Raw genomic sequence first — 15,374 nt, forward strand, 5'->3', positions numbered from 1 at the left:
GGAAGCGGAACCGTCCAAGTCCTTTGCGAATGCGCCCCACCACCCTCCTGCAGTTACGTTCTACCGCGGGGGGCACTAGTTCTCGTGCGTGATGGTCAAAAAGTAATCAACCGTGTGTGCGAGCGTGCATGTATGTGTGTGTGTGTGTTTGATGTGTGCGTACGTTTGTGTGCATAAGAGCGAGTGGAGAAAAAAAGGAAATGTATAGAAACAAAACCAGGAAATCAGGATCAGGACGATGTGTGTCGGATTCTCTTTTTTTTATTGTTGATACGAGATTGAGCTATGGATGCGAATTACGAATGATTGGTGCTGAACGGATGTAGTTATGTGCAGGTTTATTGATTGTGTGACACGCTGATCGAGCGAATGGATGGATTCCCCACTCTAGGGGAATGATCAGTGTGTGGTGGTAGTTGTGTCGATTTACAGTTAGCATAGTGAAAGGAAAAAAGGCAGAAGTTAGTTTAAAACGGTTGAAATTCGAGTATAGGGATAGAAAGCAAGCGTGCACCTCAGATGCGCGAGCTGTGTTAGCCACGGAAGCTCTTCACGAAATGTATAAAGTAAAGCAATTTAAATTCAATTCTACTATTTCCTATTCTCTCCTTGCCATACGATGATGAATCGTTAGAAACGTAGCACTGGCAAAAAAAAACCCGGCATGTTGCTCACAGTCTTACTTACTGAACTCAGCATGGAAATTTGATAACCACCACCCCCACCTGTTGTTTTATGGTGCGTATGGCATATCCGATCTAAGTAACCATTGGCTAAATTCTTTGCACAAGCCTGTCCTTCTGAGGATTCAAGTGCAGATCGTATTAAACCACGTGCTCAAACGTACTCACCATCTGTAAATGGCTTATTCCAGTTAATTGGATTTCTTATTGTTGGCGCCACATCATGCACAACAGCCTCTCTCTCTCTCGTTTGAACTTCGCGTGTACAGAGCGCAAATCATATTAATCACACACCACCCATTCTACACAAGAATTGGAAACATGAACGTCGTACACCTTCCCAACTCTTTATGATGCTCGAAAAAGGTGGGTGTGCAGATGCAAAACAGAAGTAAAATATGTCTTTCAAGAATCACGTGAAAGTAGTGTTGAAGTTGTTTGTATAAGGCCCGCCGATTTGATCGGAGGAGGGAAAACCACAGATACTCGTTGCTCACGGAAGAAAGTAAAACACGTAACATAACTGCCTCACGATTCCTTTCGATACCACCGTGTTTCGTCTTGATTTAACCGACTGCAATTTGATTTAAACCAGCGATGTCGTTTGGTTTCTCTGTTCGTGTTAGGCGTACTGGTTCTAGCTGGCATTGGCAGTAAGAACGTGCAACAAAACATTTGAATCATTTCGAAATTGATACACACAGCGCTAAAGCTGCATAAACAATACGGACACAGCTATGCTCTTCGATGGGATAGACACACATACACACCGATGGAGGAAGATACAAAATTGAAGTAATTGAAGCATAATATATATATAAAAAAAGGAAAACTTACCTCAAACCACTGAAACGCAGGAGGATTCTACCATAAATCTTATATACATATAAACGTAGCGATCAGAGTTAAAGGAAGCGAGCGGACGGGCGAAAAGAAGTATGATCACTTTACATTTCAGGAATAACGGAATACGTACGGTTTAGGTATTCTTATGCTTACTCAACTACAGGTCAGCCGACGGAGGTGTAACATCGCTTTCAAGTTGACGTGATGAAACTTTACTACAGTTAATGATCCGCAAATGTGTATTAGACACACCACGCGTATGGCAAAAACAGAGAATCAAAGTTGTGAAATTTGCAAATCAATTAATCGGTAAGACTCTCTCTCGGTTACGGAAGGGCGAAACTACATTGAGTTGTTGACTAAGTGTACGTAAAGCGCAGATCGAGCACACGCAGAGACAGATCGTACCAATTTCTTACGAATACAATACCAGAAACCCACAATTGGGAAAATAAACGCATAAGTAGATTGCACGAGATTCAAGCGGGAACGCAAAGGAAGGATATATATATTTAATATTTGTATATCGAACGGTAACAAATTAGGCAGAAGTGGAAAAACGAAATGGCAGGAAATGCAAAGCGCGAAAACATTTTAAGAAAATTCTGAACAGGCGTGGTAGAGTAGCGCGTTAGTAGAGAGATGTAAAACGAAAGCTCCATCGTATGGGGCTGTAATTGGGAGCTCCTCAACCAGATGCTGAGTGTTAGCCGAGGTTAACTTAGAGTAGCCGGATAAATGGTGTAAAAGTAAAGCAAGCTAGAAGTACAGTAAACAAATAAATCACAAAATTAACAATCGTCGATCGATTAAAAACAATGAAACCTCAATCCAATTGCGTGTGCGTGCACACCCCTCCACGAGCGAGTTCGCGAGCAGTGCTCTTGTACAATTTATCACCGAAAAAAAAGAAACAAGCAAAATAAAATATAACTTATATTAATAACAATAAATACAGTTGATAAAATGGAGATGAAAAATTACACAATGAGTTCTGGTTTTACTCGATTTAGCAGAATTTCCCTGCTTCATGATGACCGAATCTGTCCTCCTCTTGGCATTTATATCACATCCTACTTGGTATTTATATCACATTACGAAAGAAATTTAAGTTGTAAGTATATTAAGTTTTTTGGGGTATTATTTTCACTGATTTTTGGTCATTAATTTTGATATACAGAGATATTCGTGAGAATGTGCTTTCCCGGACTTAAAGAATCCTTTTTCATCGATTCCTGGACTTATAGAATCCTTAATTTAAAACCCGGAACTGCTTCCGTTGATCTTTTAATTGATTAATGATGTAATAGTGAAAACAATCCACAATTGATGAATAATATTCGTTTCCGACAAATTTTTTCGTTCCGTTTTTGAAAGATTTTGGAGGCGCCACGCGAAATCAAAACCAGCAAAAATTGTCGATATTTGTAATAGGGTCGCAGAACATGAGGAGGCTGACGTTACTAGTCACCAGAAGCACTGCGGTTGCACTAGTGATCTCACTCATACCTTTGGCCATTATTTTCTTCAAGCTTCAGTAAGGAGGAGGGGCAATTACGGGAAAAAAATGGGCGATCAGCTTATCTGTGCGATGGGAGATCGATGGGGGAGCAGGACAGATCTATCGTCGATTAGATCGAACGCATGCAGCCTCCTTTTTGCATGTTCTCCTGTTACTATCGTTGTCTGGCACGGTCTCAAAATCACCCCGATTGCGGTAGCGTTTTGGAAGAAATTTTAAGTAAGCGCGGGAACTGCCCGCGAAGATACCACGTGTATTTGCAACGTTGCCGTTAATTTGAATTTTGGATTTAAAATGCAGTGAAAAATGATTATTTTCAAAATGTCACGTGGCGGTTAGCACGTGGGTGCGAGAGATTGAGCGGTAGAACAACATTAGTATGACGCAGCGTCCTGATTGGTTTAATCATCGAACTGCTGCACTATGGGATAATGGATGCTGAACAACCATCGTTTTTATTCATCCCGCGAATTTTACTTGATTTAGTACCACAAATATAATCAATATTACAAGGAACATCAATTTATACTGCAGAAATACATTACAAACAACTTTCTACTTAGTTTTGTGTTCAAAATGTACCTTATATGTACAGCTTCATGATTTAAGTCCGATTATAATCCCACAATTTATGACCACCGCTGATCTGACAGTGCGCATAGAACAACAAGCGATCGACGGGGAAAGAGATAGAATGCGGATGAACACGTGCCAGAGAGAGCGACGATATGGAGTGATAACACTAGAGGGAGCTATTATCCAAATATTGCTGGTTCACTAAATGCGTGAGAGCGAGATCACTAATTGAGAAGGTGAGATTGATATTGCGCTACCTCCTTGGCTTATCGCCTGGTATTATTTGCTTGTGTGTGTTATCAACATTTAACGTCGATTTCCTCTCGTTATGTGCCGGTGCCATATGCTTTTTCTATTGTTGATTTGGTAAGAAAATATGGTTTCGCAAGTCGTGAATTAAAAACGAAAATAAGTAGGACATTTTCTGCGCACTCGTTTTCACGAGCCATTCTGCGCGGCACGGATAGGCTTTATTCGTTCGTATTTGCGAGTATGCTTTTCGCACCAACCAATTTCTTCTCGGTGACTGATCGGGGAAAAAAATGGTTCACTATCCTCTTGAAAAAAGCGAACGCAAACCCAAGAACGCGGTCGGTCGGAGGTTGAATGGTTGCAGCGAGAAGAGACCGCTCGCGTTCCGGCAGTACCGGAAGTGGATGCTTTCGATGTCGGTCGCGCTGAGCGTGCTGTTGCCGAAATCGTCTTCATCGTAGGATTTCTAGAAGGGGTTCAAAAGAAAGAAATAAGTCATCACGAAGGTATTTTTGTCTCGTAGTAATCGTGCAAATAAACGATGGCATATCCTTTCCAATATTCAAGGACATCAACCATCACCTACCAGGTTCACCAACACCGGATAACGACGATCTCTGGCGCCCGCATATCGCGTATAGTGCATTATGCTACCATAATTGTAGCCAATATTGTACGTTTCTACGTTCCGCTCGTACTTAGCGAAGTTGGTGTTATAAAAGGAGTCGGCTGGAATGTTCATAACGAAAGGATACCATTTAATTACGCATACCAGTGCCACCAGCAACAATTGGCTCACTTTGATACTGCGGCTCCAGCGCACTCCGATTAACGTAGATGTACTGATCACGATCGGGTCGGCTCACCTCATGCAAAAAGCCCAGAGTGTGCATCATCTCGTGGATGGGTGTACCTCCATGGAGACACCCGGGAGCCTGCAGGTTCATCACGTTCTGCTCGTTGTCGAGGTTGCGCCCTATCGAGGCGTAACAACCCGCTGGCCTGTTGGTGATGCGAACGAACTGAGGAGTTTGGGCCGTCCTCGGAACAAACCGAACGCACGTTTTCGCGTGGAAAACGTTCATCGCTCGCTCGATCATGTAGATTTGGTTCGATGCTAACGATCGGAAGGATAACGAATCGTTCAGTAGGTTTCACCAATTCGCCAATGGATTTGGATTGAATTTAGATGAGAATTTGTCTACTATACTACCAATGATCGCAGGACACTTGTATACCTACTGAAGGAATTAGGCACGATGTAGTACGGAACGATCGCGTTTGGCCAGATGGTGGAGGTGTACTCCTCACCCACAGACAGCCGTTCCTGATTCTGGGGCTTCGGTAGCATAATATCACCCTGATAGTAGTAACCAAAGCCAAGCTCGTGCGCTGGTTGCCGCTGATGTCGGCTGTCATAGTTTTCAACCCGTCGACCTGCCCAATTTGAAGCAAAACCAATTACACAACACTGCCAACACACTGAGAACCATCGCCGGTGGCATTTGTTTCGCGGAGTTTCGTTCGCCAATCTTAGACCATGAACTAGTGCATCCTTGGATTGAAAGCTCACTCCACGCACGTGCTCTACTTACCTACTTCAGAACTCTCCGATAAATGGAACTGCTGCCCTAAGCAATCTCGAACACCAGCAAGCATGCATAGCATGGCGAGCATCGCGGTTAGAATGACGATTGGAGATTCCCCGGAGGGCATTTTTGTTTTCGAGCTTAACTACACGAACCACTAACTGTCAAAACGCGCCAGTACGCGGTCAATCGAGTGCACTAAGGGCTTGTGGGTTTGTGATTGCACTGTCACAGCCTGTCTGGTTGCAGATTTTGTGCGACGGTTTATATTTATACGGACCCCGTGGTTGGTGGCGTTTATGTTGCGGGTCGATCGACGAACGGAAGCACCTGTGTGGGGATCGATCTCGTGCTTGTGGGCATAGATATGGAGAATCAATTCGACAGGGTGCATTAAAAGTAGTGAAAATAGGTGTTTGCTGATTGGAGAGAATATTTCTTATGAAATATAGCATGGAAAAGCTTTTTATAATTCCGTGTAGGTGATATTTTGTAGCCAAACTGTAACTTGTAAACTGATAAATAAGCCCGACGTTGATCGTATGAATAAATTTATTAAACCACATTGCACATTACGACACATATTCTACGCACCGCCACTCAAGCAATGAGCATGGCTTGCTATGTTGTTTTTCTCGCTAGACGAAGGAAATCAATCGAGCGGTAATTATGTTGCAATGGAAGTATGCTGCAGATGCAGAAAAAAAATCACGGAAATATTACCACTACAGCTTGGTTACTTTTTTTTGCCCATGAATTAACTGGCGAAGCGGAAAGAAATTGAAAAGCTAAACACCCAAAGGGCTACTGATGATGGGGACGTTTTTTTTTCTTAATTTTTATTGTCGGCAGTAACACATTGCTTAGGTGTCGAGAGTGGAGTGCGATAATTTCCCAGCCCTAACCATATCGATGAGCTTGTAGGGCAAGAAGCAGATAGTTTGTGTCTCGTAGACACCTCGCACTGATCGTTATCGATCTTTGTTAGTGCAATTATCTATCCATGAAATAAAAATGAATGATTGTATGTATATATTTGTAGCCATGGTTGATCGTCACTCTCATCCCACCAATTTAATATGTACAAAACTTGACACGAAAATTTGTAGCGTTCTCGGAATATGGGATTGCTAGTTTGAATATTTTCAGCCCTCTATAATAGAAAACCCGTTTAATTATACAGCGATACTATTGACTTAAAATTAAGTACAACATTTGATTTTGTTGAAATTTCTTGAACTTGTTCGCTCTCCGCAAGAAGAGTGTAGAAATTTAACGCCCTCGGGGGCATGTTAAAGGAGACTTTATACAACCTCACTTGCCGGATTATTGAGCACCTTGTTCTGATCAAAAAATTCGATTAGGTTAACATTTTACACATTAGATACTTCTTACAAATAGACAATGTTTGCTATACCAAAAGACCGTGAGAAAAAGAACTCAAATTATAATGTTTTCATCACAAACGCACGATTTGCAAATCGCCTGGCCTGGGACCACGTGGCATCGACACTGAACGAGAGGAATTCGACGTTCAATGTTGATAACACACACCAACAAATAATACCAGGCGTTGAACCAAGGAGGTAGCGCAATATCAGTCTCACCTTCTCAATTAGTGATCTCGCTCTCACGCATTTAGTGAACCTGCAAAATTTGGATCATAGCTCCCTCTAGTGTTATCATTCTATATCGTCGCTCTCTCTGGCACGTGTTCATCCGCATTCTATCTCTTTCCCCGTCGATCGCGTGTTGTTCTATGCGCATTGTCAGATCAGCGGTGGTCATAAATTGTGGGATTATAATCGGACTTAAATCATGAAGCTGCACATATAAGGTACATTTTGAACACAAAACTAAGAAGAAAGTTGTTTATAGTAGAATTCTATGGCACAAATTGATGTTCCCTGTAATAATGAGTATCTTTATGCTACGATACCAAAAGAAATATGCACAATGAATTAAAACGGTGGTTGTTTATTATGGATTTTCCCATAGTGCAGCAGTTCGATGTTTAGACCAATCAGAACTTTCATCCAGAACAATAGAAAGTAAATAATATTCATTCCCACGCCCACGACTTAGTAAATAGCTTCGCCGCGGATGATTTTTCTGTCTTTTAAGGAATATTCTGAAAAACGTTCCTATATGCGAGGGCGATCATGATTTGCATTCTTTAATAAATCATGTTTACATTGGTTCAAGTAAAAAATTAAAAACACCTCTCAAATAAAAGGGAAAGGAGGAGGATGAATTTACGAGGATGACTATTTAAAAATAAGATAAAATGGGTTAGGGTTTCTTTAAGGTAATGGGTTAGGTGCAGGATTTTCAAAAACTAAAGCCTAGGGCTGTGTCAAAGTAAAGGGGTTTACATGATGATGAGGAATAAGTGTTTGTAGTGGGTAGTAAGTTTTATATGACGATAGAGGGATCTAAGACCAAGTAGAAAGATATTAAAAAAAAACGGGCTCACTGAGCGACGTAAAACACATGCAGAGAAAGATTAGATTAGAAAAATAGATTTGTATTAGAAAAAGTGCTATATAAATATTGATAATAATCTAAGGAATGAGAGCTTGGACGGGATAAAATATAATTGTTGCAGTTTGAAATTGCAGAGACTGTGCAACAGATACTTTGAGGTTTTTAAAACAACAATTACACATTTACCAGAGTGCATATCAGCAAAAACAGAAAATAATTAACTGCTCAATTCACCTAGCATTCCAATGAAATCGGGTAAATCAGTTAGTTAGTATAATAGCAACAATTGTCACCAATCAGGACGTTATCTAACGCAGCGGCTGCAAGGGGTTGCAACTGGTTGCATTTACAATCGGGTAACAACGGAGGCAGCTGCACATTCATGACATACCTACAATGAGGCAACCAGCATTTAAAGAATTTAATTATAACTTTGATTGATTATGATACACTTGCAAAGAAGAAATGTATGTTACTTGTAGCATTCTGATAGCTACCAACGAGTTCGTTAAACATGTAGCCAAAGGGAGCTATAATGTCGTGCATGTTGATAACGTGGTAATGCACAAATGGGGTGCAAACATCTTTTTATACCTTTTAAGAGATACTGTAATTGAGCTTGTGAATTGTTATTGATCCATTCTTGTTACTGTTAAATATCTGGATACTGTTTTGTGGATACTATTAAATAACTGGCAGATATCACTGCCCAAAGGCATTCTAAGTCAAACAAATCCATTAAAAGTATTTATTCGACGTATCCACCCTTTGCGCGGGTTGCAACATTAATCATTTATAGTGCATTCTGCTTTTCACAAAAAACAAAAACCAACTTGACATGAGCGACGATTATTTCCGCAGCTTACCATGGCGGGTTTTGAACGCAATTGCATTATTATTGCATTTACTTGTTCCGTTTCTTTTCAGTGCCGTAAAAAAGTGAGTAAATAATGCAGGGGAAAAACAACGTGCTTAACACAAAAAATGTGTGTATCGTCGGTTTGAAGCCAAATAAAAAAGTGAGATAAGCGGTTGGAAACCCGAATTTGGTAGGATTTATGGTGAACCGTGATAGCCCTTAGCTTACTTTAGCCATGCTTGCACTATATAAGCCAAAGCTTGTTGAACAGTAGGCAACAGAACGCTTGTAGTAAAGGAACCTCAATATGGCACCTAAACCGAGGAACTATCTCATCAACGTTGCAGTGGCCATTTGTCTCGTGCAGTTGAGCGTTGGTATGGATTTGCTAAGCTACACTGTACCGAGCGAGGAAGTTGGTAAGTGCTGAAATCTCTTCATACATCGTTTAAGGTTGAATTACCTACAGGATCGGCCCATTGCAGGTAACCGTCTGATGTCGTACGATCCGAAAAATAGCATAGGTTTTCCACACGAGTACGGCTTTGGACACTACTACCAGGGAGATATCCTGCTCCGGATTCCCAAAAAGGGAAGGATTGCAATAGCCGACCCGTACGGTTTCGACAAATGGTACAAGGGCGTCGTGCCGTATGTCATCAAGGCGAGCTTTAGTGAGTGCTAATTGACTAAAACAAGGCACCAAGATGTACAATATTTTAGGGACTTCTAACCGTGTTCTTCTCACAGACAGCGCCGAGCGTCAGGTACTCCAGGCAGCTTTCACACAGTTCGCCACAAAGACGTGCGTCCGGTTTGTGCCACGTACAACTGAGCTGCATTACATCACGATCACGAATCGACCGGAGGGTTGCTACTCGTACGTAGGTCGCAGCCCTGATGTAACACAGAACATGCTCAATCTGCAGACCCCAGCGTGCATGACGAACGTCGGAACACCGGTGCATGAGTTGATGCACTCGCTGGGTTTTCTGCACGAGCAATCCCGGTTTGATCGCGATGATTACATTGAAGTCAAAACCACCAATCTGCGACCGGAATACCAAGGTAAGCTCTCAGAACAGGGTGAACGAATCATGCATTTTACCACGGATTGGTACGCTCGTCCGCAGATCCACAGTTTATTGAGACAAACTTCGGAAAGTACAATGAGTCCGATGAGTATACTTACGGAGCGCCGTACAACTACGCCAGTGTGATGCATTATTCGCGTTATGCCGGCGCAGCCTCACTGTCTCAGCCGGTGCTGTCGAACTTAAAACTCTTCGCTGGCGACTTTGGCAACGACAAAGGACTGTCGGCGATGGATGTGAAGCAAATAATGGCCAGATACTGCACGAAATAATTCAGTGATCGAAAAACGTGTGGTATACCGGAAACAATAGAGCAGTAATATCATCTGCAATCGATCGTATAACATCAGTTTTCACAACTAATACACATCATTGAGTGCACAAATATACCCTTATTTCGGAATGTTACGTGTTGGTGGTGTATGATTGTATTTATAATCATTCAAATGTTTCTAAAACGATCTAAATGAACAATTTCTAATGCAGTAACTTTTCCCCGAAACTAGCTTCAAGGCTACGCCGAGGCTCTGTTGATCTATCCACACTCAGATCATGCGTTTGTGCATTGATCTCGACCTTCACTTCTACTTCCAGGCCCTCTTGAGCATTCTTTGGCCTTTGAAATGTCCCACTCGTACCCTCGGCAGCATTTTCTGCATTGGACGAAGAATCCTTGCCCCGAAACTTGAAGAATTGGCCAACTTCACGCTCCAACACGGAGCTCAGACTGCGCCGGTGCTTAGACTTTTGACGAGCGACCTTACGTTGGGCTTCCTCATCCGACATTAGCTGTCCGTCCAGGAACACGATGGTCGAGTGACGACGATCAGGTCCGTTGTACAGATCTTGCATCGTCGGAGAGCTCACCTCCGAAAGACACTCGGACAGGCTTCGACGATGCAGCGATGATCCTTCGCTGCGATACTCATCCTGTTCAGCAGAGTCATCCCCATCGCCCTCATCCGTGAGACAAATGCGCCGACTTGTAGCCGCAGAGCCTTGTCCATTCTGGAATGCTAGCTGTTTATTGGGCGAATTTTCATTTTCTGACACGAGAGTATCTCCTGCAACCTGAGCAGTTTCGTTCGCTTCTGCGGCAGCTTCTTCTGCGGCAAGCTTCAAGCGTTCGGCTCGTTCCTTTAGGACCTCGCGGCACTTGTTGCTGCAACCTCCGACCCACTCGGAGATGAGCACTCCAAGAGCCACAACGTAACCGAACAGCATCAACAAGAACATACCCTCGGTGTCGGCAAGCGTTAGGCCACGTTCGTCTGGAGCAGCTGCTCGTAAGACATCTCCTACGGATGCCTCCCGGAAGCGTCCATCCTTCGTTTTAACGTTGTCCCACGTTACGTCCCGGTTGAGCTTTTTGATGAGACCGGCCTCCTGCATGTACAGGATCGCGTTGTTGATCGGTTCGCGATGTACGGAGTTGGGCGGAAACACCATCGAAACACCGTACAGCGTGAAGCACTCGTGGCTCACGTGAAGCCCGTACCGTTTGTTTGCAAACCTTACCGAGGAGAAATACAAAGAGTTGAGTTGAAAAAGCGTTCCATTTATAATGGCATCCTGTAGGAGCTTACTGATGTGACAGGTTGGACTTAATCAGGTACTCTAACTCGGCCTTGGAACCGATGAAAGCGTACGAAATAAGAAACGCTCCGGTCACGTTGCGGATGCCTTCATCAACGCTACTGACGAACCGCAAGTCCTTTAGCAGCTTGTTTGTTGCCTTGTGGCTCGAGTTGAGGAACCACCGTTCCCAACCACCTCGATCCAGCGTACCCACTCGGTAAAAGCCTCTGTTCAACTGATCCACACTGTCGACGCGTTCCGGTTCTACGGGAAGTGTGATGAAGGCAATAATCGAGCCAGTATAGCACGCGGTGATGATAATCGTAAACACCCAGTAGATGCCTAAGAAATGCAGTAGAAATAAAAAATGAAAACACCCCGATTCGTCACAAGATCTGTGCTAGCTTAACATACCGATCAGCATGCGAGTTGATGCTTTCTTCGTGTTGCTCCAAGAGTTTTCACCCTGAAAGGTGAGACTGTTGGTGAACGTACCGAACACGTACCAGAACATGTTCTCGATCTCGCTCCAGTTGCCGAGCAAATGGCGTAGGGTCATCTTGTCGGAGAACGCAAGCGGGAAAATTGCAAGCAGATAGATGAGAATAACCGCCAGCCATACTGGCCATTGGAACGGTCCCAAGATAGCGCGATATCTGGAAGTGGAAGGTGTTTCGTAGCTCCGGCTTACCAGCTTTGCAGTGACTTACCTGGGTAGGGCGCTGGACATGAGTGTCAGAAATGCGGCACAGTCGGTGGAGTGCGCGACGGACATTTCTGTGGCGAGGTTTCGCTCGATCGTCACGTAAATCCCGGCGAGACCCATATCCGCTTGTCGATGTTCAATCTCGTACACAGTTGCATCACCAGAGCTAGGAATAATGCGCAGAAGAAACCGAGCAGCCATCAATAAGTCTTTAATCCTTTTCGACAGTAATTTAGCTCGTATTTTGTGCCCCGAATGTTGTCTCTACTCACCCCATTTGTGGTCTGGAAGGTTCAACGATGTCAAAGGTAAAGTTAAGGTAGTGAGACATCGCGCGTAACAGCCTTATCTCGACTCCTTCCCAGCGAATGTTCAGATTACCCACGCCGTCCGTAGTCAGGCGTTTGATCACGTACGGTGGCTGATGAGATGCCATCACCGTGAACCGATGGCCAGAAAAACCCTTCTTCAGCTTCGGCGGGAACAGGTTGACGTTGTTGCGTGAGAATTTGTTACCGATCCAAGACGTAAGGACCTTCGGACGATTAGCACCAAGACCGTCGATGTACAGCTCGTGGGTGTACAGAACGTACGGTTGCTCGTTGTTGATGCGCTTGTCCACCGAGTACGACTCACCAATCACGAGCAGGTTGATGATGTCCCGGGACTGTTTTGCCGCCAAGAACTCTTGAAGCTTCCACTGACTCGAGCGAGGTATCAACACGACGTAGTTTGTTAGCTGAGGACCGATCACCTTGCGTGTCATCATGGCGTCCGCTAGGAAAATGATGTAGCTACGGCACTGCGCTCCGAACGGATCCAGAATTTCCGGGTTGTCCAGCGTGTAGTTGGGACCGATGCGTCCCGTGATATATGTCGTTGGAAACTTGCTGAACAGTGCCTCGAGGATATACGACTCGGTTTCCCCTACGTAGGTGTCATACAGCACGATCGGTATGCACCTGTACAGGTACTTTAGGATGATCTTGTTCAACAGTGTCACCAGCGAGAGTGTTTGGCTGTTGTCCATGATGACATGCGCGAAATTGCGCTCCCAAATTTGCTCCCGCGTCTTGGGATGACCGTAGAATGTCGGATCAACGCGGCGACGATCTCGAGCGAGTTGCTCAGTACAGTCCGACTGTGGAGCACAGCTTGCGGTGTAGTTTTCAAAGGATGCATCTTCGAATGCCCCCGTGTAATATCCCTCGCTTGCGAGCTCGAAAAACCCACTCGAAGCTTCGCGTCCTTTGTAGTTTATGAGCTGCTCGTTGAAACGTTCCGGATGTTGCACCAAGGAAATGCCCGTTACACCTGCGACCAAGCACAGTCCGACCACCGTCAGACTTGCTGGACGGATCATTCTGAGGCTTCCACGGCACGGCACGGTGAGTTATTCGATCCAGAGGAAGAACGAACTGAAAGTTGCACACACCTGGGTTAGTTCTTTTTATACTTCGTGTGGAGGGTGAAGAGCGCAGGTGTGACGATTGCATTTTGATATTTATGAAATCTAGTGCCCTTTTGACCGTAACCTTTCGATCCATGTTTCAAATGAAAAAAGGACGCTCAAAGATGGGGTTAGAAGTGTGCTTCTGATTCTGAGTAGGTTCTCTTCATGGTCGAACATTTATAATTGGAACAGTCAGAGCTACACATTGCAATAAATCAATGGCTGCTAACAAAACACGTGAAGGGTGTCATCATTTCAAGGTAAGATATGAAGAAAAAGTATCGTAACATATGTTGCATTTGTATTGATTAAAAAATTATTGTATTTTATTTGATTGTTCATACTCCGATACACTTACTAGTTTCGGTTTCGATTCTCGGACCATTCTCGTCACACGAATTCCTAACTGCTAACAGTAACACAAAACAGACAAAGTGGTTGAAAAAAAAATACATTTTCGGTAAAGACCTACATGAGGGCGCACCCACGGATGTGTTTCGCTTGCTGGTATAAAATATGAGAAATGTAGGGGGTAGCGTACAAAAACAAAACTAATAAGCCCGCTCCTTCGTCGCAGGCAGCGTCTTGGGAAGTTCACTAATCTATTCTACCGATTGCGGAAGCATGTATGGAGCATCGAATCGCCGCAAGTGCAAGGCAAGGTCAATCGACTATGCGATGCAAAAGCTTGCATAGAGAGAGAGAGAGAGAAAGATAGAGAGAAAGGGGACACGCAATAGACGAACTATGTACAGAAAAAAAATAGCATGCATTTGATTGCCGTAACGTCGTGTGTTTTCAGCCGAGGAGCATGAACCTGCGCATAAGTTACTGTCTATTTACTTATAAATATTGTCACTTCACCATGTTTTGCTCCGCGTCACGATTAGCACAATACTGTCTCTGATTGCTTTTTGAAGTGTGTTTTTCTAATACAAAAACTCATCAAATAAATGGATTTATCTATCTCGCCTAGCTTCCGGTTGTGCTGGTTGTAGTTTTGCAGTGAAAAAAAAAGAACATCGGTTCAACGTTTGTCTGCCTGTTAGAAAGGTATGCGTTCCATCGTCACAAGTTTGTTTCGCCATTACTTTAGATGTTTTAGAAATGTGGTAGAAATGAACGTGAAATAAGATAAACCACCAACCGAAAGTGTACCGTAACCGGAAGAATCCAAACATTCCCAATCGATGTGGAAAATTAAAAAAAAAAAAACAAAAATCATAATAATTTCCGACGATGGAACTGGACACCATTGTAACAGCCACACTCGTTGAACGGCTTGTTAAGTGGCTTATTGCGAATTGGTTTGACAAATTTTCTTAACAACTGTTTCAATAGGATTATGTTTCTTCTGTTTTATATTACTTATTTCTTGCTAACGGCCGCTTCATACGTCCCTGTTTGCTTTTCTTTTTTTGTCATTGTTGCTATGTTACGGTTTATTAACGTTTCTCACTTCATAGTTTGCTTGGATGCCTTTTCTACGCATCCTTTTCACGTCAACGTCACATTAAGGGTGCTCTCATATCCTTCTCATGTTTTTTTTGCTCTCGTTTTCATTTTCATTATGGCAGTGCACTTATCCAGTCACCTTAAGTGTTTTCGTTTTCATCACTCTCAAACCGTGAACTATCATCATAACTGAAGTGGAACTCTAGGGTATGCATAAACATTAGCTTTGAGTATGGGTGTGACGACTTAAAAAGAAGGAAAAAAAGTAAACAAA

General features: G+C 43.4%; 3 protein-coding genes across 3 annotated transcripts; 1 reads left to right on the forward strand and 2 right to left on the reverse strand.

Annotated features, from left to right (window-relative positions):
- Positions 1-4,177: 4,177 nt before the first annotated feature.
- On the reverse strand, positions 4,178-5,595 carry LOC128723957 (hatching enzyme 1.2-like). The gene is made up of 5 exons (XM_053817721.1): positions 5,475-5,595; positions 5,122-5,316; positions 4,679-4,996; positions 4,466-4,608; positions 4,178-4,345 (listed from the first exon to the last, which is right to left on the reverse strand). Exons 1-5 carry the CDS (start codon positions 5,593-5,595, stop codon positions 4,178-4,180), a joined length of 945 nt encoding a protein of 314 aa, XP_053673696.1.
- Positions 5,596-9,121: 3,526 nt separating this feature from the next.
- On the forward strand, positions 9,122-10,180 carry LOC128723958 (astacin-like). Its single transcript, XM_053817722.1, has 4 exons — positions 9,122-9,233; positions 9,300-9,488; positions 9,565-9,882; positions 9,948-10,180. Exons 1-4 carry the CDS (start codon positions 9,122-9,124, stop codon positions 10,178-10,180), a joined length of 852 nt encoding a protein of 283 aa, XP_053673697.1.
- A 205-nt stretch (positions 10,181-10,385) lies between these two features.
- Positions 10,386-15,284, reverse strand: LOC128723959 (ionotropic receptor 21a). The gene is made up of 7 exons (XM_053817723.1): positions 15,272-15,284; positions 15,181-15,226; positions 12,465-13,304; positions 12,197-12,358; positions 11,901-12,142; positions 11,495-11,828; positions 10,386-11,421 (listed from the first exon to the last, which is right to left on the reverse strand). Exons 1-7 carry the CDS (start codon positions 15,282-15,284, stop codon positions 10,386-10,388), a joined length of 2,673 nt encoding a protein of 890 aa, XP_053673698.1.
- Between the last annotated feature and the right edge of the window lie 90 nt (positions 15,285-15,374).

Source organism: Anopheles nili, chromosome 3 (assembly GCF_943737925.1).
Source record: "Anopheles nili chromosome 3, idAnoNiliSN_F5_01, whole genome shotgun sequence".
Classification (NCBI taxonomy): Eukaryota; Metazoa; Arthropoda; class Insecta; order Diptera; family Culicidae; genus Anopheles; species Anopheles nili.

Excerpts from the sequence above, each read along its gene's own strand:
- LOC128723959 (XM_053817723.1), bottom strand. Across the intron at positions 12,143-12,196 it reads ATGTCCAGCGCCCTACCCAG|ATATCGCGCTATCTTGGGAC; the intron begins GTAAGTCACTGC and ends TTCCACTTCCAG. Across the intron at positions 11,422-11,494 it reads AAGTCCAACCTGTCACATCA|GTTTGCAAACAAACGGTACG; the intron begins GTAAGCTCCTAC and ends CTCCTCGGTAAG.
- LOC128723957 (XM_053817721.1), bottom strand. The coding sequence starts at position 5,595 with ATGCCCTCCGGGGAATCTCCAATCGTCATTCTAACCGCGATGCTCGCC. Across the intron at positions 4,997-5,121 it reads CATCGTGCCTAATTCCTTCA|CATCGAACCAAATCTACATG; the intron begins GTAGGTATACAA and ends TCCGATCGTTAG. Across the intron at positions 4,609-4,678 it reads GCTGGAGCCGCAGTATCAAA|CCGACTCCTTTTATAACACC; the intron begins GTGAGCCAATTG and ends TGAACATTCCAG.
- LOC128723958 (XM_053817722.1), top strand. The coding sequence starts at position 9,122 with ATGGCACCTAAACCGAGGAACTATCTCATCAACGTTGCAGTGGCCATT. Across the intron at positions 9,234-9,299 it reads TGTACCGAGCGAGGAAGTTG|GTAACCGTCTGATGTCGTAC; the intron begins GTAAGTGCTGAA and ends GGCCCATTGCAG. Across the intron at positions 9,489-9,564 it reads TGTCATCAAGGCGAGCTTTA|ACAGCGCCGAGCGTCAGGTA; the intron begins GTGAGTGCTAAT and ends TTCTTCTCACAG.